Source organism: Strix aluco, chromosome 19, assembly GCF_031877795.1.
Source record: "Strix aluco isolate bStrAlu1 chromosome 19, bStrAlu1.hap1, whole genome shotgun sequence".
NCBI classification, from domain to species: Eukaryota; Metazoa; Chordata; class Aves; order Strigiformes; family Strigidae; genus Strix; species Strix aluco.
In genome coordinates this window covers 12,482,510-12,500,994 of record NC_133949.1, presented here as the reverse complement: position 1 = coordinate 12,500,994, position 18,485 = coordinate 12,482,510, and the positions used below count along the sequence as shown (strand labels likewise).

Sequence of the window (18,485 nt, the reverse complement as noted above, 5' to 3'; positions counted from 1 at the left end):
TCAGCCTCCTGGGCCTGCAGGCTGGGGCTGGCTTGGGGTGCAGCACCGGCCAGGGCCTTGTTTAAGCCAGGCTCAGGTACAAAAGCAGAATTTGGGCTCCCACACTGTTGCTGAGGCACATGGGACAGGGTTGATGTGGTGCACAACCCTCCAGAACTGCCAAGGAACTGCTCATATGTCTTAACACAACAGCCCCAGCCCTGCCTGCCCCTGCCCTCAGCACCGAGCCCCTCAGGACCCCTCCCAGGCTCTTACCTGCAGCCCTGTGACAGCAGCGAGGCCTCGGCGGTGTGGCATGTGCTCAGCTGTTGAGGCAAATACCACGTAGAGCTGGTGCACAGCCCCTCTCTGTCACCCCACAACTCTCCTGGCACGTGGTGCTGGTTGCTGGTGGCCTGGGAGTGAAAAGACGTGACATAAAGGAGCTTGAAAGAGTCATCAGCCTCTGCCCAGGTGTGAGGAGGATGTGGCAGACTGCCCTGCTCAGAATCCCAGTAGTTTTGGGATGGGAGCCTGGGGAGAGGAGGAAACCTGCCTTGTTCTACCCCATGGGCTACCCCAGCCCACCAGGGCCCACCTCCTGCTCTGTGCAGGAGAGGGTCTGTACCGCGGGAGCAGCTCCCCTCCGCCTCCCCTGCGCCGCAGCGGGCCAAGGCAGATGCTATATTTGGTCTCCGGAGCGGTGCCAGTGAAACCCGACGCTGCCGCTCTGTGCGAGGCCAACAGCCGAGCCAATGGGGCCGGCTTGTCTTGGCCACCACCGCGCTGGGATGAGAGGGGCCGAGACGGGCAGTGGCCCCGCCACTGCCAGCAGCAGCTCACGGGAGACCGCAGACGGACCCATGAATCCTCTGTTGCGGCTGGAAGAGGAGGACAACCCTCCAGCACAGCGGGCGGAGGAGCCGCAGAGAGGCAGGAGAGAGGTACGAGGGTTCGCGGGAGCGATTTGGGAAGGCTTAACCCCTACGCTGGCTCAGGGCAGGCAGGAAGTGCCTTGCACTACCCAGCCAGGCTCCTCGGCACTGCGGAGGGTGCACAGGACCCTCACGGCGCTCCCCAGCTCCGTGCCCTGCCCTGACCCACTTGCCTGCACTTCCCATCGCCGACCCAGCTGCTCGCCTGGTCCCGGCTGAAGTTCACCCCACCGTGGTTACACATTGCTCACCCTGGCAGGGTGGTTTTAACAGAGTGCGGAGGAAGAGGGTTGTTTCACTCCCCTGGCAGAGCGGCAGCATGAAGCAGGAGAACCTCCCCGAGGAGAATGGCTTCAGCGAGGCGGTGGCCGCTGGCCAGCACGATCTCACACCCGGCAGCTGCGGAAAGAAACGCCGCTGGCTTCAGCGCCTGGTCCCGGACAACTTCTGGGAGGACGCAAAGAAGCTGCTGGCACTGGCAGGGCCACTGGTAAGGACCCCGGGAGGAGAGAGCTCCTCCCAGCATGGCCTCCCCTGCTCACCTCCATCTCTCACCTTTGCTTATTCCCCACACGTAGATCCTGATCCAGCTGCTGATCTTCCTGATACACCTTGTCAGCTCCATATTCTGCGGCCACCTGGGCAAGGTCGAGCTGGCCTCCGTCACGCTGGCCATTGCTGTAAGCATTCCTGGGGGCTGCTCCGGCACCGGGCACCAGCTCCCACCCACTGACACTGGGACGGGATACGGGAATGGAGACGGACAAGGACAGAGGAGATTTCAGACTCCCCCTTTTCCTTTTAGCCCCTCTCCCTACCCAAAAGTCTTAAATGCTCACATTCGCTCTTTGTTTTTTTAACTCCTGTCTCCAGGTTATAAATGTTACTGCCATCTCTGTAGGTTATGGTTTGTCTTCAGCATGTGACACCTTGATATCACAGGTGGGTAGGAGATGCTGGCACTTGTCCTGGAGATACGGGGTTTTCCAGCCTCAGCGGGTTCTGCCCAGGCACTGCGAGCTGGGGAAGCTTGTCCCTAAGTGGCAATCCCAAAAGAGGAAGCTCTGTGCCCCCCTTGAAATACCAAATCCTCCCCGGGTGGTCTGCAGGGTGGTCAGGGCTGCTCTGTGCTCCACGGGGTCCCCGTCCCCCCAGCACGGGCGCGCTGCCAGTGCAGCAGAGCTCATCGCCGCCCTCTCGCCTTGCAGACCTACGGCAGCAAGAACCTGCTGCGCGTGGGGGTGATTCTGCAGCGTGCCACACTCATCCTCCTGCTCTGCTGCTTCCCCTGCTGCGCCATCCTCATCAACATCGAGCAGCTCCTGCTCCTCATGCGCCAGGACCCCGAGGTCTCCAGGTCAGGTGGTCCCGGACACCCCCACTGTGTCCCTCCCGGCATGGTGGGGCTGCGAGGAGGGTGGCTGTGGCTGTGGCCCCTCGCTAACCCCTCCTCTCGTGTCCCCCAGGTTAACCCAGCGTTACGTGATGGCGTTTGTCCCTGCTCTCCCGGTGAGTCCCTGCAAGCACCCTGGATGCCACACACAGGCACTGGCCATCCCGCTCCTGTTTCCCACCACAGCAGCACAGCCCCTGCTCAGTGCTGGCCTCATCTCACCCACCAATTTCCTTTTCAGGCGGTTTTTCTGTACAACTTGGAGACAAGATACCTGCAGAACCAGGTGGGTCCTGCAGCCCTCACACCCACAGAGGGTCAGCCCTGGCTCAGGGCTCCCTCCCTTCAATGATGCACCCAGGGTTTTCACACTCACCCTTCCTGAGGGTGAGGCAGTGTTTGTCCCCACCATCACCCAGGTACCCTGAGCAGCTCTGATCCAGAGATCACCCCCATCCCACAGCCAGTTGTATCCATCTGCCTGATGGATGTCACAGAATCACAGAATCATTCAGGTTGGAAAAGACCCCTGGGAGCATCAAGTCCAACCATCAGCCCTACTCTACAAAGTTCTCCCCTACACCATATCCTCCAACAACTCATCTAAATGACCCTTAATGTCCCTTCATACTTCCCCACTTCACAGGTTTACCTCCAACACACTCATTTTCCAAGCAGGCGACATCATCAGAAGTTTATTTTTTGGCTGGGAAAGCTCCTGAGCATGGGGTTGGTGGAGACCCTTGCACCTCTCTCCCAAAGCCTTTGTGAAGGCACCATAGCCCCCATCTCCTCCTCTTTTCAGATGATCATGTGGCCGCTGGTGCTGAGCGGAGTCGTCGGCAACATCGTCAATGTGATCGCAAACTGCATCTTCCTCTACGTGCTCCACTTGGGCATCACGTGAGTAGCACCCACGTCCCACCAAGGGAAAAACACACCACCTGGCAACAGCCAGGGGCTTTTCAGGGACATCAGCATCTCCAGGCACGGCCGAGCATCCGGTGCTTGCGGGGGCACGGCGGGACGTTACGCTCTGGCACCCCGAGGCCAGGGAGATGAGAGCAGGGTGCCGACGACCTTTCTCATTTCCTTTGCAGGGGCTCTGCCTGGGCCAACACCGTTGCTCAGTATTCACAAACCATTTTCTTGTTCCTGTACATTATAGGCAAGAAACTCCACGTGAAGACCTGGGGAGGTAAGGGCACATCCTCAGCTCCCTCTGGTTCCTGCTTTACATGAGGGTTCATGAATTTTCCACAGTTTCTATCAAGTGAATTCTGTTAGTCCTGATGGTGAAATATTAACTGCAACCTGGTACGCTCCCAGGAATGCCGTGCTGCTTCGGTGGCAGCACGTCATGCGCGAGCATTGGCAGAGCACCGTGCCGGGCAGTAAACATTAATTCTGGAAAAATGAAACTTTCTGCTGAGGCATGGTAGGGTTCAGCCCCAAAGCCGGATAAGCACAGACGTAAGCACGAGGTTGTCCTCCAGGAGGGATGAGCTGAGGGCTGCACTGCTCTGTGGCCCATAGGATGGCATCAGCAGAGCACATACGTGCACACTTTGCTGCTGGAGGTCCTGTGGAGCTGAAGGGCATCGCGCTGGTGGCTCTGCCAACAGGAATGGCACCTCCAGCTGCCTCGGGTGCTCTTGAGGACATAACACAGTGGCCAGTCTGGTCATTCATCAGATGGTGTTTCTCCTCTCTGCAGGCTGGTCCAGTGAGTGCCTACTGGAATGGGACAGTTTCACCTCCCTGGCTATCCCCAGCATGCTCATGATGTGCATCGAGTGGTGGACCTATGAAATCGGGAGCTTCTTGATAGGTCAGTGGAGAGGGGGAGCTGCAAGGAGGTGGACAGGGTGTGACCCAGAGCGGTGTCTGCAGCAGCCACCGAGAGGCACCCTCACCCAGCCCTGACCCCCTCCTCTCCCCCAGGCCTGCTGAGCGTCATAGAGCTCTCTGCCCAGTCCATCATCTACGAGGTGTCCGTTGTCGCTTTCATGGTAAGGGCTGGGGGTTATTATCTCAGACCAGGGCTCCCTAGGGACAGTCCCAGCACAGACACCCAGCAAAAATCAGCTCCTGAAAAATCTCAGTCTTCCCTCTCTGCACTTAAGTCTCTCCCTGCTCCTGCCTATCCCTCCTATTGAGATGTTTCAAATTAAATTTAAATTATGCCAGTCAGAGAGGGACCTGGGGGTGTTGATTGACAGCCGGCTGAACATGAGCCAGCAGTGTGCCCAGGTGGCCAAGAAGGCCAATGGTATCCTGGCTTGTATCAGCATTAGCGTGGCCAGCAGGGACAGGGAAGGGATCTGATCCCTGTGCTCGTCACTGGTGAGGCCACACCTCGATGAGTGGGTTCAGTTTTGGGCCCCTCACTCCAAAAAGGCCATTGAATGACTCGAGCGTGTCCAGAGAAGGGCAACGGAGCTGGTGCAGGGTCTGGAGCACAGGTGTGATGGGGAGCGGCTGAGGGAACTGGGGGGGTTTAGTCTGGAGAAGAGGAGGCTGAGGGGAGACCTCCTGGCCCTCTCCAACTCCCTGAAAGGAGGGTGCAGAGAGGGGGGAGGAGTTTCTTGAGCCAAGGAACAAGCGCCAGGACAAGAGGGAATGGCCTCAAGCTGCGCCAGAGCAGGGTCAGACTGGCTCTTAGGAAGGATTTCTTTGCAGAAGGGGTTGTTGGGCGCTGGAATGGGCTGCCCAGGGCAGGGGGGGAGTCCCCATCCCTGGAGGGGTTGAAGAGTCGGGTTGACCCAGCGCTGAGGGATCTGGTGGAGTTGGGAATGGTCAGTGTGAGGTTCATGGTTGGACTGGAGGAGCTTCAAGGGCTTTTCCAACCGAGATGATTCTGTCAAATCCTAACTCCATCCCCCTCTCTGCTGGGTGGTTATTCCACTGTCACTGCGACGGCCCCACTACCCGGCCGCACACGCGAGCCTCAGCCCTGTGGTTACAGATCCCGCTGGGGCTGGCCACGGCCGCCAGTGTGCAGGTGGGGAACGCGCTGGGTGCCGGCGACGTCGAGACGGCCAAGAGATCCTCCTCCACCAGCCTGCTCTGCACAGGTCAGGCCACCCACGTGCCGGGAAGCCTTTGCTGGGGCTCCTTCCAGGCACAGCAGGAGCAGGGGGCATTCGCAGTCCTCTGCCTGCAGCACACACCTGCATCCCCTCTTCTTCCCCTGATTTCTTCCTTCGACTGCTCCTGAGCTTCCCATCATGGCCAGGCTGGGCTCAGCACTTCGCTCTGTTTTTCAGGGGGGTTTTGCATAGCTGTGGGGGCTATTTTAGCTGCCACGAAGGACGTGCTGGGATACATCTTCACCCGTGACAAGTGAGTGCCCTGGCTCCCAGCCTCAGTGCAGGGAGGTCGGTTCCTAAAAGTGACTGTTGGCTTTTCTCTGTCCCTAGGGAGATTGTTGAATTGGTGGCCTGGGTCATGCCTGTCTACGTCGTCTTCCACTTGTTTGAAGCCATGTGTGTAAGTCCCTGGGGATGCTGCTGTTTTCAGGAGGGGACCTCAGTGCCAAGAAGCAGAATTCACGGGTCAAGGGTTCCTCAGGCTGCAGCTGAGCACCAGCACATGCACCGGGACCCTGTGGAGCTTCTGAGATCACCCCTTAGAAAACACTGACTGCATAAGAAGATGACCCGCAGCACTGAGCAGGGACACAGAAATAACCGGGCAGGGGCGGGGAGCTGGTTCATCACCAGGCTGGTTCGCCAGCCCCCAGGCAGCAGCAGAGGCCCCAGTTTGGCCAAGGCAGTGCTCCCGGCCCTGGCCCCAGCCCCTCTCCCTCTCCCCGGCAGGGCGCCTGCAGCGGGGTGCTCAGAGGCATAGGCAAGCAGAAATTTGGTGCCATCCTCAACGCCGTGAGCTACTACGGCGTGGGTCTGCCCCTGGGAGCCGTGCTGCTCTTCGTGGCCAGGATCGGCGTCATAGGTACCGACCCCCGGGCATGCAGCTCTGCGCACCCCCAAATCTCCTGTGGGTAGACGTGGCACACCCAGCTCACCATGACCCTCCCGCCTGGCTGGGGACTGGGCACACTGGGGTGGACAGGGATGGCCCCTGCAACTACTGAGAGCTTTTAATTGTGCTGGGAAAACAACCAGGTCTGCCAGGCAGCCCCACAGCAGGCCCCTGCAGCTGCCCCATCCCCATGTCCCTGCTGACCTCAGTGACATCCCCTTTCTCGACTCACTGTTCTGAGATGCCACCTGGGTTGGGTTTGCTCCGGCCGCGGTCCCGGATGACACCAGCATGCCCTCTGCAGGTCTGTGGCTCAGCATGCTTGTCTGTGTCTCCATCCTCTGCACTTGCTTCATCGCCTACATCTCCCGCATGGACTGGAGGAAGGCGGCCGAGGAGGTAACCCGTGCGCCCACAGCATCGCACCCTGCCAGCGGGAAGCTCCTCAGTGCCTAGGCTGGGATCACAGTGGGATGAGACAGCATCACAGGCTTGATCCCACAGGCCAGCGTTGCCCAAGGCTGTCCTCCAGTGCACCCAGAAAACCCAGTGCTCCCATGACTGCAGCCACATCCCTGTATTCAGCTCCCAGCCTCAAGGTTTCCCCCTGCACCTTGTGCCACCCTTGGTCGGGGACATGAAGCACAAAGCAGACGGGGTGACTGAGGCTACCCCAACCCTGCAGCCCTGAGCATCACCTTGTGCCCCAACAGCTCTGGGATTTCCACCAGCCAGCATCTCTCATTTCAGGCATCTTTCAGCTACACAGTGCCATTTCCAGCCGGACAAACCCCACGAGAGGCCACACGATGGCTTTGCTCGGTGGGGATTTCCCGCATCGCGTGCCGCTTGCTAAACCCATCGTGTTCCCTCCCTCAGGCTCAGCACCGCGCGGGAGTGACCCAGCCACTGCCGGAGGAGCCAAATGCAGGCCCCGAACACTCCTGCAAGGCGCTTCCCTCTGGTGTGGGGCCAGCCCCACCAGCCCACACTTACCCCCCCGGCACAGCGGTGCAGGGATGTGTAGGTATGGCCAGGAGCTGGGCACGGTGGGATGGGGGAGCTGGGCACTGGGTGCAGGGGTGCGTTTGGGTTCAGCAAGGGTCCCCAAGGATTCACATAAGCCACGAACAAGCCCATGAAATGGGGGTGCAGCGTAGCGCTGGTGATGCCCTCAGTTACTGGGAAAACAGTAATTACAAGGGTGGGCTCAGAAGGGTGATGGAGGCCAGAGGGGGGATGACCTGGAGGGACGGGGCACGCTGGGCAGCGCTCACCTTGCAGACACCAGGTCCCACCGAAGCTCTGTCAAGGGCTGGACATCTCCACACTCTGGGCTGCTTGTAACACGCTTTCAGACCTCAGACAAAACCCTCCCAAGAAACGCCTCATCCCCCCCAGAAACCCTCAGCGACGCTGCCCCATTCTCCTTGCAGCGGGAGTGGATGCACAGAACGGCGTCGTGCTCACAGGCATCACCAGGATCGAGGGACCGACCCGCCCGTCGGAGCCCCAGGAAGCCCCGCCTGCCACGTCCCCTCCGGCCACCACCATGGCCACCAAGGAGCTGATCGTCCGGCGCGGGCTGGCGGTGGTCGCAGCCGTCGCGGTGCTTGCGCTCGGCGTTGTCGTAAAGCTGACAACCAGCAGACACTGACTGGCACCGGCAGGGACTGTGGGGACTTTGCTTTGGGGGAGAAAACCCCCACGGATGGACGGACAAAGCACACACCGGCCAGCGAGAGAACCCAGCACACGCCTGTCCCCTGGGAGCCAAAGGGCCCCCGGCAGCATTCAGCAGCATCTGCTCAGCCACCGCTCACGAACAGGCCCTGCGACTGCTCCAACACCCAAAACGCTGCTCTGGGCTCTGCCCCACGCACCCCGGGCGTGCGGGTAACCCCCTCCAGCCCGCGCTGACGGCTATCGCCCGCCGGCCGCAGCTGAGCACAGCCCGGCTCACACCGCTGCTCTGTGACAAATGCCAAATAAAGAATAAACCTGGCTGGACTCAGGCTGGCTCCTTCGGGTGGAGGCTGAGGGCAGGGCTTGGGCTGGAGCGGGGGGACGTCCGACACTGGGGGCCCAGGGCATGTGGGTCTTGTCCTGACTCAGGTGGCCTTCACAGTAAAACAAAGGTCTTATTCAGCAAGGTGCAAGGTCAGCTTCCAGTTACAAGTTGGGATGTAGAAGGCTACCAGTAAACCAATAAAAATGGAATTTAATTACAGATGAAACAGCTGGCTGCTCAGCCACCCTGGCTACAGGGCCTCTCCCTACAAAAAGGCCATTGAATGACTCGAGCGTGTCCGGAGAAGGGCAACGGAGCTGGTGCAGGGTCTGGAGCACAGGTCTGATGGGGAGCGGCTGAGGGAACTGGGGGGGTTTAGTCTGGAGAAGAGGAGGCTGAGGGGAGACCTCCTGGCCCTCTCCAACTCCCTGAAAGGAGGGTGCAGAGAGGGGGGAGGAGTTTCTTGAGCCAAGGAACAAGCGCCAGGACAAGAGGGAATGGCCTCAAGCTGCGCCAGGGCAGGGTCAGACTGGCTCTTAGGAAGGATTTCTTTGCAGAAGGGGTTGTTGGGCGCTGGAATGGGCTGCCCAGGGCAGGGGGGGAGTCCCCATCCCTGGAGGGGTTGAAGAGTTGGGTTGACCCAGCGCTGAGGGATCTGGTGGAGTTGGGAACGGTCAGTGTGAGGTTCATGGTTGGACTGGAGGAGCTTCAAGGGCTTTTCCAACCAAGATGATTCTGTGATTCTGTGGCCAAGGACTTCCCCAGGCCTGGGACTGACGTCACAGCAATGCCCCGTTGGCCCCTAATGCAGGGCACCAGCAGTGCCACAGTGCCCGGGGCCCCTCAAGTCCTTGGGGCAGAGTGTGGCCACAGCTCTGTAGCCTTCGCACACCTTGGGTGGCTAAAGGTGATTCCCCTGCAACGAAACATCACCCGACAGTCATGAGGCCTTTCAAGGGTGGGATGTTGCAGGTTCTTAGAGGCTCTTCCCCTCTGCAGGGGACAACCAGCCTGGACTGTCCCCATCAGTAAGACCCACATTTTGTCAGGCTTACAGCTGGTATGAGACAGCTTTCAGTGGTGATCACGCGAGGTGTTACGTAGATAACAGGCTCAGTAAAAACCATCTTTTTTTTGATATCCTTGTGACAAACTATTCTCCAGTTCCCAAGAGCTTTTAGATGGGCTCCTGTTTGCAAAGCAGGGCAGATGCTGCCTCCTTCCACCAGCCACCACTCAGTGCTGAGGCATGACCAAGGGCATAGGTCTGAATCGATTCCTGTTTCAGCAGGAGCTGGGGCCTTCAGCTTGGGGCTTCCCTGCTTTAGGTGTGTTTTATTTGCTTCTACCTCTTCAGTGCATCGGCTGCCTTGGAAGGAAAGAAATTGCAGCAAAAAAAAAAATGTTCTGCACTAGGAGTGCAGGGAGCGAGTGGCTGCTCAGACCTGGGAACACTCAACATGGGGCCACCACCAAGAGATGTCCCACCCAGGGCAAGGCTGGGAGATGTTCTCTTCCTTAGGTGACCTCCCGCTCCCGAGGCGATGGCTCAGGGCTCACACCCTCCAATGCCCCGACCTACCTGCGCAGGGCCCAGCGGCAGCGGGCACCTCTCAGGCCAACCCAGCATCTCTGGGGACGGCGGAGAGATCCTGTTCTGCGGGCGATTCCTCCTAGCTCACAGATACCCTTAAACCCACCAGCCACCCCGCCCTCTGCTCACAGGGATGCTCCCGAGGAGCTGAAACATGGACATGACCAAGAAAGCAGATGACTCATAAAAAATGAAGGAAAAAAATAAAGTTACCTTCAGAGAAGCTTCTCTCTCCTCCAGTCTCCCACAGCGAGTGCAAGCAGGCGCAACCCTTTCCTTGACATGGCTCAAAGTGATCTCTCCTCCCACGAGAGGAGTGCTGGCCAGGGCCCAAGGCTCTCGTTAGATACAAGACGCCCTTTGCCCAGATATATCCTCGCTTTGACTACGCAAGCCCTGGGTCGCCGCATTCAGCCGGGGCAGTGACTCAGCCGCCCGCGCTGGATTGCGAGACCACGTGGCTCTGCCCGTGTCGGGCACATGAGGCCGGGGCAGCGCTTTGCCACGCTGCAGCAGCCGTGAGGAGCCAATGCACGCAGCCCGCGCTACTGTCCGCATCTGACCAGACCCCGGGGGGATATCAGGGGACGGATTTGCACAGGGCAAGACAGGAGAAACAGTTCAGCTCCTCCGCAGCTCCCAGCACTGCCTTGCCCCACGCCCTGCCTGCCTCTTCGGCAGCCTGCCTGCACTCTGCCAGAGCCCTGGGGATCCTTCCCCACGAGCGGGGAGACCATCGCGCCGGGGGCCTGCGCTCCGGGGCAGAGGCACCTCACCACACGCGTGTGACGTTCGGCCAAACCACGGCCAGAGCTGGCAGAGGACGGGCAGGATTCCCCAGGAGACTGCAGGGACTTACCACCCTTGGTTTATTATTTAAATTCTCAGTGTTTATTTAGTACTTGCAAAATATATTATTAAAAAGGCTTAGCACATGGATTTTCACCAGACGTGAAGAAATCCCACCTATTGCACAGTAAGTATAATTTTCTATTCTATATTAATTGCATTGAATAATAATTTTTAAATTTTCCTTATTGAAACGTTAATATTTCTAAGGTCCTTTCACCATGTATTTCTCCAGCATCCTCTCCCCAAGCTACAACAAGCCCCATATGATCTCCCAGTGCAAGATTACAGCAGACCCAGAAGCTCGAACACAGAGGAGTACACACTCTTTCAGTAATTGTTTTCCCTTGGAGGAATCTGACCAAGAACGGGTTTGTACTGGTTTTGGCTGGGATGGAGTTAATTTTCAGCACAGTTGCTAAGTTTTTTCACAGTAGGATGGTGCTGCGTTTTGGGTCTGTGACCCAAGCAGTGTCTGTACCACACCCGTGGTTTAGCTGTTCTCCTGAGAGCTTGTACCCACTGGTCCCTCTGTTTCAGCACAGCTTTTTAGTAAACAGGAGTCTGAGCCTTCTCTTGGTTAGTATCTCTCTAAGGCTACTCTGTGTGCTCGACAGCTCACTGAAATAACCCAGTACAGAAGAAAAAAAGGACTTCTCAGCTTAAGGAAACAGACACAAAGCCAGCACTCAGAGTATGACTTGCACAGGGCGCCTTCTCCTCTCTTCAGCAGCAAGCCACCTGTGAAAGCAAAACACAACACCAATGTCCTGTGAAGGATCGGCTGACACAAACCCAGCTCACTTTCCAGAACAGCCTCAAGCAAAGCCCCTTCGCTCAGGGTGACTTCCCCAGGGTCCGGCTCGCCTGCCTCCTGTGCCCTCGGCATGCACCGACTGCTGCTCATCTCGGCCCTGCGCGAGCCGCGGGCACTGCCTGGGAAAGCATCGCTCTCCGCCTCCAGGGGGAACCTTCTACAAGCCCCACATCCCTACTCTAACGAGGTTTTGCCCGATCTCAAACCAGGTCTACACACAGGAGAAGAAAAAGGCTCCTACCTCACCGTGACAGTCACAGCAGTGCTCTGAAACCTGCTCCTCCTTACCACACACTGGGCCAGCCCAGCCTCTGAACAGCCAGCACAATCAAGAGGGCTTTTCTCTTCAGCACAGACTGGTGATTCTGAGAAAACCCAAATGATTTCAAGATGCCATGAGTTTCCCCCCTTCACTGAGAAGGCATTCACCTAGGCAGGGCCTGCCTCCCTGCTTCAAGGCCTGAGCCACTGGGTGGCTCTTAGACCTCCTCCTGGGCTCAGACACGCAGGCGGGTTATTTCCCCCAGCTTGTTGGGCTCCTGCACATCTCCTTGCAGCAGTAACAGCACAGACTGAAGGGCAGAGCCCTGATCCACCTGCCACCTCCTGTGCCCTCAACAGCTGCTCCCTGAAGCTCACTGAACACCCGGGATGCACCGTTGAGCCTTGCAAGGGGCAGCCAGGATGGGCACACGCAGCCCCCGATCCACCAGCCACGGAGAACCACCAGCAACCACACCTGGAGTTTTAGATCTCACCCCTCCACCTCAGGAGGCATCTCGAGTCCTGCAGCCAGCACAGGCAGGCTGCTGCCTCCTGCAGAGCGGGGAGGACATCCCGCCCTTCCGCACCACCCAGCCAGAAACGGGAGGAAATGGAAAGAATTGAGCTGAGGTTAGACGGCGGCTGTGACTGGGCAAGGAACAAGAGCTTGTCGTAGCCCCAGGCTTTGGGACAGAGCCTCCCTTCCCCAGGCCACCACAGCACAGAACCTCAGCCCTCTGTGCTAGGCTATAAAGCAGCTCACAAGGCTGCTGAAGAAAGCCCTGGAATGGAAACTACTCCTAACCTGTCCAAAACATACCAGCCTCTGCCTCTGGAGGGAGCTTCTCATGGGTGTCACCTACCAAGGTAGAATCACAAACAGTACAGCAGCCTAGGGGATCTCCCTGACAGCTTTTCTATTCTAGATACTGCTTGAAAGAATGAGAAGCAGATCCTGATAATTTCAGGGGGGCCAGATATCATAAGTCTCATGACAGAAAAAGCAGGGCAGGCGCTAAGAAAGGGCTGCGGTGGCAAAGAGTGGACTTAGGGAAGGTCAGATGAATTGCACGTGCACTCACACGGACAGCAGAGACCCAGAGCTCACCTTTATCACCACCGCTGCCACAATCCCCAGCAGGGCCAAGGCGATCAGTCCAATTCGAGTCTTGTTAAACCGCTTCAGGAGGAAGAACTTGGCCCAATCCACCTTCTTCTGGCTGCCAGGTGGGTACCGGAGTTTGTTCGTACCCTCCATCTTCAGGTCCTTGATCAGGCAGGCGCGGCGGTGGGAGAAGGTCTCAAAGCTGTGCTTGCCGTGGTATGCGCCCATCCCGCTGTTACCTGAGGGACACAACCCAGACGAGTCACACCACAGGCTCAGCTAGTCCAACCTTTGGCCACTTGAGGCCACCAGCAGGGCAAGAAGACGCACAGGAAAACTTGCCAGCTGCACTGCATGTTACCTGCCCTGCATCCACCCCGCTGCAGTTTTAAAGCACAACTTCTCTATATTCCTGCAGAGAGGACAACTGATCCGTCCTCTCCGCAGCACTTTTCAGACTCCAAGATGACCAGCTGGACTCCACTCTCCTCTTCCCCACCTCGTTTTCACTACACACTCCCCAGTATTTTGCTGTGTTCCTCCGTGCACTGTTCGCTGTGCCTCTGAGCCATCTCCAGCTCCCCCCTGGATGTGGCCACCTCTCAGAGCACCATGTCAAGGCTCTGAGATCCGACCGGTGCTGTGCGTGAAGGCTTTCCTCAGGAGCTTTGCAGGGTACACCTCCGTTTTTCAGTCCCAGGACAGTGTGTGCTGTTCACAGCACCAGAACACTGCTGGTTCAGTCAGCTTGTGAGCACTGTAACACCCAAACTCTCTCCTGCAAAGCTCCCGTAGGCTGCTCCATCACTTGTGCCAGTTCTCCCCAAGCTAAGGTCCTACCCTTCCTCCTGCAATTACTGTTAATCGCCCCCTGTCCTAATGTACTCCCAGAATTTATTATTATTATTAAGATCTGCTATACGGGACCCTTCGGGTGTAAGAGGAGCAGGGGCACCCGGACACAAACCAACAGCTGGTGTTCCCTGGGTCACACCGTACAGCAAGTCACAACACTTAAGGAGCCCCAAGAACTTACCAACACCACCAAAGGGTAAGGTTGAGAGGAAGAAATGCATGATGACATCATTTCCAGTAAACCCCCCACTGGAGGTTTCCGAGATGACTCTTTTGATTAACTGGCAAAAGAAAAAAACCAAACAAAACATTACAAAGGCCCAGAAGAGACCAGCCATGTAACTGAGCAGGACTGGGAGGGGAGCTACGAGCCAGCAGCCCATCATGTTCACTTCCTCTGGCTGACAACTCAGACAAGCCCTCTCCATGCAGCGTTAACTCAAGAGAAGTAGGAAAGTTCAGAGAAGGGATGGGAAAGATGGAAAAGATAGAAAGCTGGGAGCTCGCCTCCCTAGCAATACATTAAAGGTAACTAAATTAATCATGAAAGACTACATAGCATCAAAGAGGAAATTCAGCTTTTTATCCTTCTATTTCACAAAGTCATGCAAATACAAAGCACTTCAGCAGGAGAGAGGGAGCCTCCAGCAGCTCTGGGGACACTCACAGCCCCTGAGAGCCAAACGCTGTGATTCACGTGCAAAGAGGAGCCGACACGGACCCTGTGGGGAGCTGTGCCTGGGACCGGCCACATCCAGGGTCAAACCGTGCAGAGACGCCTCTGCGGAGGAGCACAGCCCACACCCACCTTCTTGTTGTTGGAGAAGACATAGAGGGCGAGGGGCTTCTCCCGACGGTTGATGAACTCAATGGCTTCGTCTACACTCTTCACAGTCACAATGGGGAGGACCGGTCCAAAGATTTCCTCCTCCATCACCTTTGACTCCGCAGAAACGTCGGTGAGGATCGTTGGTGCTGAGGCAAACGGGAGAGCAGAAGGCAGCGTGAGCAGGACAGAAGATGTGGTCCACTGAGGATTCCACCCCTGGCAGCACCAGCGTGCAACACACACCAAGCAAGCCACAGACACAAACAGCACACAGACAGCACCTGCTACCACCCCCCTACCCCAAGAGCTGCCAGAACCACCTATGAAGCAGGAGGCCTCATCAGACTCTCCCCCGTGAGCGATCTTCTGTCCTTCCAACAGGCCCAGAATCCTCTTGAAGTGATGCTTGTTGATGATCCTTTCGTAGTCTGGAGACGACTTCACGTCTTCCCCGTAGAATTCCTGCCAAAGGCCACAGCAGAACCAAAACACTCAGCAGATCGTCACAACAGCCACAGCTCCAGGAGCTCAGACCTGGGCTGGAACGGGGACAACTCCCATGGCACGAGGAACCCCACGCTCACCTGCAGAGTCACCTTGATGTTCTCCACCACCTTGCCCTGGATGGATGGGTCACACAGGATGTAGTCTGGGGCGATGCAGGTTTGCCCACAGTTCATGTACTTCCCCCACGTTATCCGCCTGCAGGGGAGAGGGAGACGGTTTCTCTGCAGTCAGGCCCTTCCAGACCCCACAGCCCGCCCGACGGCGCCCGAGTGACACCAGCCCAGAGCTGTCCACCTGCCCACAGGGTCCCTGCCCCACTGCTGAGACCCCACCAAGGCCTCCAACAGCCTGACCTGCAGGCGACAGCCAGGTCACAGTCCGTGTCGATGTAGCAGGGGCTCTTCCCGCCCAGCTCCAGGGTGACGGGCGTCAGGTGCTTAGCGGCCGCTGCCATCACGATTTTGCCCACCGTGGAGTTGCCGGTGTAGAGGATGTGATCGAATCGCTGGGTCAGCAGCGCTGTTGTCTCGGGTACTCCTCCAGTGACCACGGGGTACAGCTCCTGCGGGGCCAACAGGATTTAAGGCACATATATCGAGGCAGCAGCTCTGCATGGGACAGACTCACTTGTGAGCTACGTTAGGAACTGGACTAAAGACAGCAATAACAGAGACGAGCTCTGCTCCTTCCCTTGAAATGAAGTTTCACTTGCAACTTTGTTCCACAGGAACTAAAAGAAATGGAGGTTGAAGCCAGGGCTGAGCCAGCCAACCGACCCACTGCCGCACATTAAGAACTAGGGCACATATAACCACCGGGCTCTCCCGAGGGTCGTCTCCTTCCTCAGCTCTTGCCCCCCGCCTAGAGAAAGTGTAACTCCTGTGGGGCAAGGGTGTTGGGGTCACCCCAAGCCAGCACATCACAGAGAAATCCAGGAACCAGCACGGGGCCACGCTCACCCGGTCAAGGTACTGGGGGAGGAGATCAGCCACCAGCCGAGCCGTGTTCTCGCTGATCTCCGACGGCTTCACCACCACAGCATTGCCTACAAGACAAACGCAGCGTGGCCGATGAGCCCTCACCCTCCTCTCCTGCCCCCCACAGCGCCCGTCCACGGCCCCACGAAGGATAGGGGCTGCAGTGGGTCCCCACCTGCTGCGATGGCCCCCACCAAAGGCTGCATCACCAGGACAAAGGGGTAGTTCCAGGCCCCGATGATCAGCACCACCCCCAGTGGCTCGGGGCAGATGTAGGCCTCGTCCCGCATCGTCAGCAGGTTCTTCTTCACAGGCTGAGGGGCTGCCCAAGATGGCAGCTTGTCCATGGCCAGGGCCAGCTCCCCCAGCACACCCAGGATCTCGTGGCTGTACGCGTTGTGCCCACACTGCAACGACAGTGAGCTTGGGGAGGGGACAGCCAAGGCCTCCACCTTCTGCACCCACCGCAGCAGCCCCATGAAACAAGGTAAATTCTGCTGGTTCAAAGTGCCTGATACCAGTAGCACTGCCCCAAAGAATCCCTAATGGAAGACAATCAGTCGGGGTGTGTGGGGCTCTGTACGAAACCAAAACCTGATGACCAGGACAAGCCTTCACAATCCTGCCTCAGCCTATCTCCTTCTTAAAAATGGTGGCAGCAGACCTTGGCAGGCCACAGCGAGAGCCAGGACCATGGGGGACATCAGCAAAAGCCATCTGGCACAGCAACAGCAGCCCTTGGCCTCCCCGCTTTCCCCTCCAGGCTGACCGCTGTCTGTGTGTGGCTGACAGGAGAAACCCCCCGACCCACACCTTGTGCAGATCTGCCTTGATGGCTGCCAGGATCTCCTTCTCCTTCTCCTGCACCATCCGCTCCAGGGCCTTCAGCTGCTGCATCCTGAACTCCAGCGAGCGGCACCGGCCCGAGTTGAAGGCGGCTCTCGCCCGCCCAACGACCTGCTGCATCCTCTCCATGGCTGCTCAGCGCTGCAGGGAGAGAGCAGCGAGACCCAGCTCACTGCGGGGCCTCCCTTCCACAGACGGAAACTGAGTTTTCCCACAGGCACTGGACACACTCCAACCCCCCCAGCTCGAGAGCTGACAGCTGACGGTTCAGTCTTAACTCTGAAGTTTTAAACAATTTGCTGCGGCTTGTGATTTAGAAAAGTTTGAAAAGGAGCACAGGGAGCACCCCTGCGTATGCCAGCCAGGGTGTCACCAGGGGACGGACGGCAGCTCCTGACAGTGAGGGGAGGCGGCCCCCGTCCGCGCCCCGCCACCGAGCGCTATCCAGCACCGCCACGGGGAGTGCAGGGGCCGCGAGGGCGGCGCCACCGGGGGGAGGCGGCCTCTCCGAGGAGAGCGACCCCCGAGCGCCGACCGAGCTGAGGCGAAGACCCTGCCCCCCGCCCCCCCCCTCCCCACCGCCGCCCGCCGGAGTTCCCGCTCTCCTCAGCCGCTTCCGCCTTCCGCTCACGTGATGGCCGATCACGTGACGGCGCGCGCGCGCGCCCCCCCCGAGGTGCAATGGGAGAGGCCGCGGGGGCCGCAGCGCCGCCCCCCCCCCCGCGCAGGCGCAGAACAGGCGCGGCCGGGGCTGGGCGCGGCGCTGGGGCGCGCCGGGGCGGGGGGGGCTGAGGCGGCCCCCAGCCCCCTCCCGAGCAGTGGCCCAGGCCTGGCTTCTCTGAGCGCGGGTTAACGGTCAGCCCCGGAGGAGGAGGAGAGCGCGGTGAGAGCGCCGAGCGGCCCCGCGGCGAGGAAAGGAGGAACAAGAGGGAAGGGCAGAGGACGGAGCGCGGTGCAGCAGCGGAACCGACACCCCCCGGCTGCTGCAGGGCCCCCGGGAACCGGCGGCGGGACCCCCGGGAACCGGCGGCGGTACCTTGCTTCCCGCCGTCAGCGCTGCTCCTTCCCTCCTCCCAGCGCCTCCGCCTCTGCGGGCTGCGTTGCAGGAGTGGCGACTGCTGGCGAAGGCTGCCAACCCTCCCGGGAGCGCCGCCGAGCTGGGGCTGTGGCTGGCACGGACTGGGACCCAGCAGATTGTGAAATGCTGGCAGACGTGGGGCAGAGAAGCGCATTGCGTGAGAAGCTTGGGGGGGTGTGTGGGGGGGGGGGTAAAGTCCCCCTCGGGGTTCCTTATCTAAGGAGGGTAAGTGGCACCCAGCGGCTTTACCCGTTGGTTTTCCCCCGCCGAGCAAATGCTGCATGAACTCACCGAGCACCTCAGCTGCCGGCAGCATTTCTGAGGCCAAGTGCTGGTGAAGGGGAGCACTTCCAGCAGCCTCCTACGTCGGGGGGAGGCAGAGACAAGTCGGTCAAGAAAAAGGGGCCAGCAAGTGCTGAAAAAGTGGGTGGTGGTGTGTAGGAGGCAAAGCAATCAACAGGA

At 58.7% G+C, this 18,485-nt stretch overlaps 2 protein-coding genes and 1 long non-coding RNA gene across 5 annotated transcripts; 1 reads left to right on the top strand and 2 right to left on the bottom strand.

Moving 5' to 3' along the window:
* Positions 1–272: 272 nt before the first annotated feature.
* On the bottom strand, positions 273–1,523 carry LOC141931957 (uncharacterized). The gene is made up of 3 exons (XR_012625718.1): positions 1,470–1,523; positions 1,166–1,313; positions 273–395 (listed from the first exon to the last, which is right to left on the bottom strand). It is a non-coding gene; the product is annotated as an uncharacterized LOC141931957 (long non-coding RNA).
* Positions 771–8,084, top strand: LOC141931954 (multidrug and toxin extrusion protein 1-like). 2 transcript variants are annotated; one of them, XM_074844781.1, is made up of 18 exons: positions 771–923; positions 1,225–1,404; positions 1,493–1,594; positions 1,788–1,856; positions 2,123–2,271; positions 2,381–2,423; positions 2,549–2,593; positions 3,113–3,210; positions 3,408–3,505; positions 4,025–4,138; positions 4,252–4,319; positions 5,276–5,384; positions 5,577–5,652; positions 5,730–5,799; positions 6,129–6,261; positions 6,596–6,690; positions 7,171–7,318; positions 7,728–8,084. In XM_074844781.1, exons 1-18 carry the CDS (start codon positions 771–773, stop codon positions 7,946–7,948), a joined length of 1,971 nt encoding a protein of 656 aa, XP_074700882.1. In that variant the 3' UTR covers positions 7,949–8,084. The 2 variants fall into 2 exon arrangements, with proteins under 2 accessions (XP_074700882.1, XP_074700883.1); XM_074844782.1 differs by having other exon boundaries at positions 803–923; positions 7,764–8,084.
* A 2,680-nt stretch (positions 8,085–10,764) lies between these two features.
* Positions 10,765–18,119, bottom strand: ALDH3A2 (aldehyde dehydrogenase 3 family member A2). Of its 2 annotated transcripts, XM_074844785.1 has the most exons (12): positions 17,982–18,119; positions 16,913–17,086; positions 16,275–16,506; positions 16,082–16,167; positions 15,476–15,684; positions 15,200–15,317; positions 14,936–15,077; positions 14,595–14,761; positions 13,968–14,067; positions 12,935–13,170; positions 11,804–11,927; positions 10,765–11,486 (listed from the first exon to the last, which is right to left on the bottom strand). In XM_074844785.1, exons 2-11 carry the CDS (start codon positions 17,072–17,074, stop codon positions 11,847–11,849), a joined length of 1,533 nt encoding a protein of 510 aa, XP_074700886.1. In that variant the 5' UTR covers positions 17,075–17,086; positions 17,982–18,119; the 3' UTR covers positions 10,765–11,486; positions 11,804–11,846. The 2 variants fall into 2 exon arrangements, with proteins under 2 accessions (XP_074700886.1, XP_074700887.1); XM_074844786.1 differs by lacking the exon at positions 11,804–11,927.
* Between the last annotated feature and the right edge of the window lie 366 nt (positions 18,120–18,485).

Excerpts from the sequence above, each read along its gene's own strand:
- LOC141931954 (XM_074844781.1), top strand. The coding sequence starts at position 771 with ATGAGAGGGGCCGAGACGGGCAGTGGCCCCGCCACTGCCAGCAGCAGC. Across the intron at positions 924-1,224 it reads CGCAGAGAGGCAGGAGAGAG|AGCGGCAGCATGAAGCAGGA; the intron begins GTACGAGGGTTC and ends CTCCCCTGGCAG. Across the intron at positions 1,595-1,787 it reads CCGTCACGCTGGCCATTGCT|GTTATAAATGTTACTGCCAT; the intron begins GTAAGCATTCCT and ends TCCTGTCTCCAG.
- ALDH3A2 (XM_074844785.1), bottom strand. The coding sequence starts at position 17,074 with ATGGAGAGGATGCAGCAGGTCGTTGGGCGGGCGAGAGCCGCCTTCAAC. Across the intron at positions 16,168-16,274 it reads GGTGGGGGCCATCGCAGCAG|GCAATGCTGTGGTGGTGAAG; the intron begins GTGGGGACCCAC and ends TTTGTCTTGTAG. Across the intron at positions 14,762-14,935 it reads TGAGGCCTCCTGCTTCATAG|CACCAACGATCCTCACCGAC; the intron begins GTGGTTCTGGCA and ends CGTTTGCCTCAG.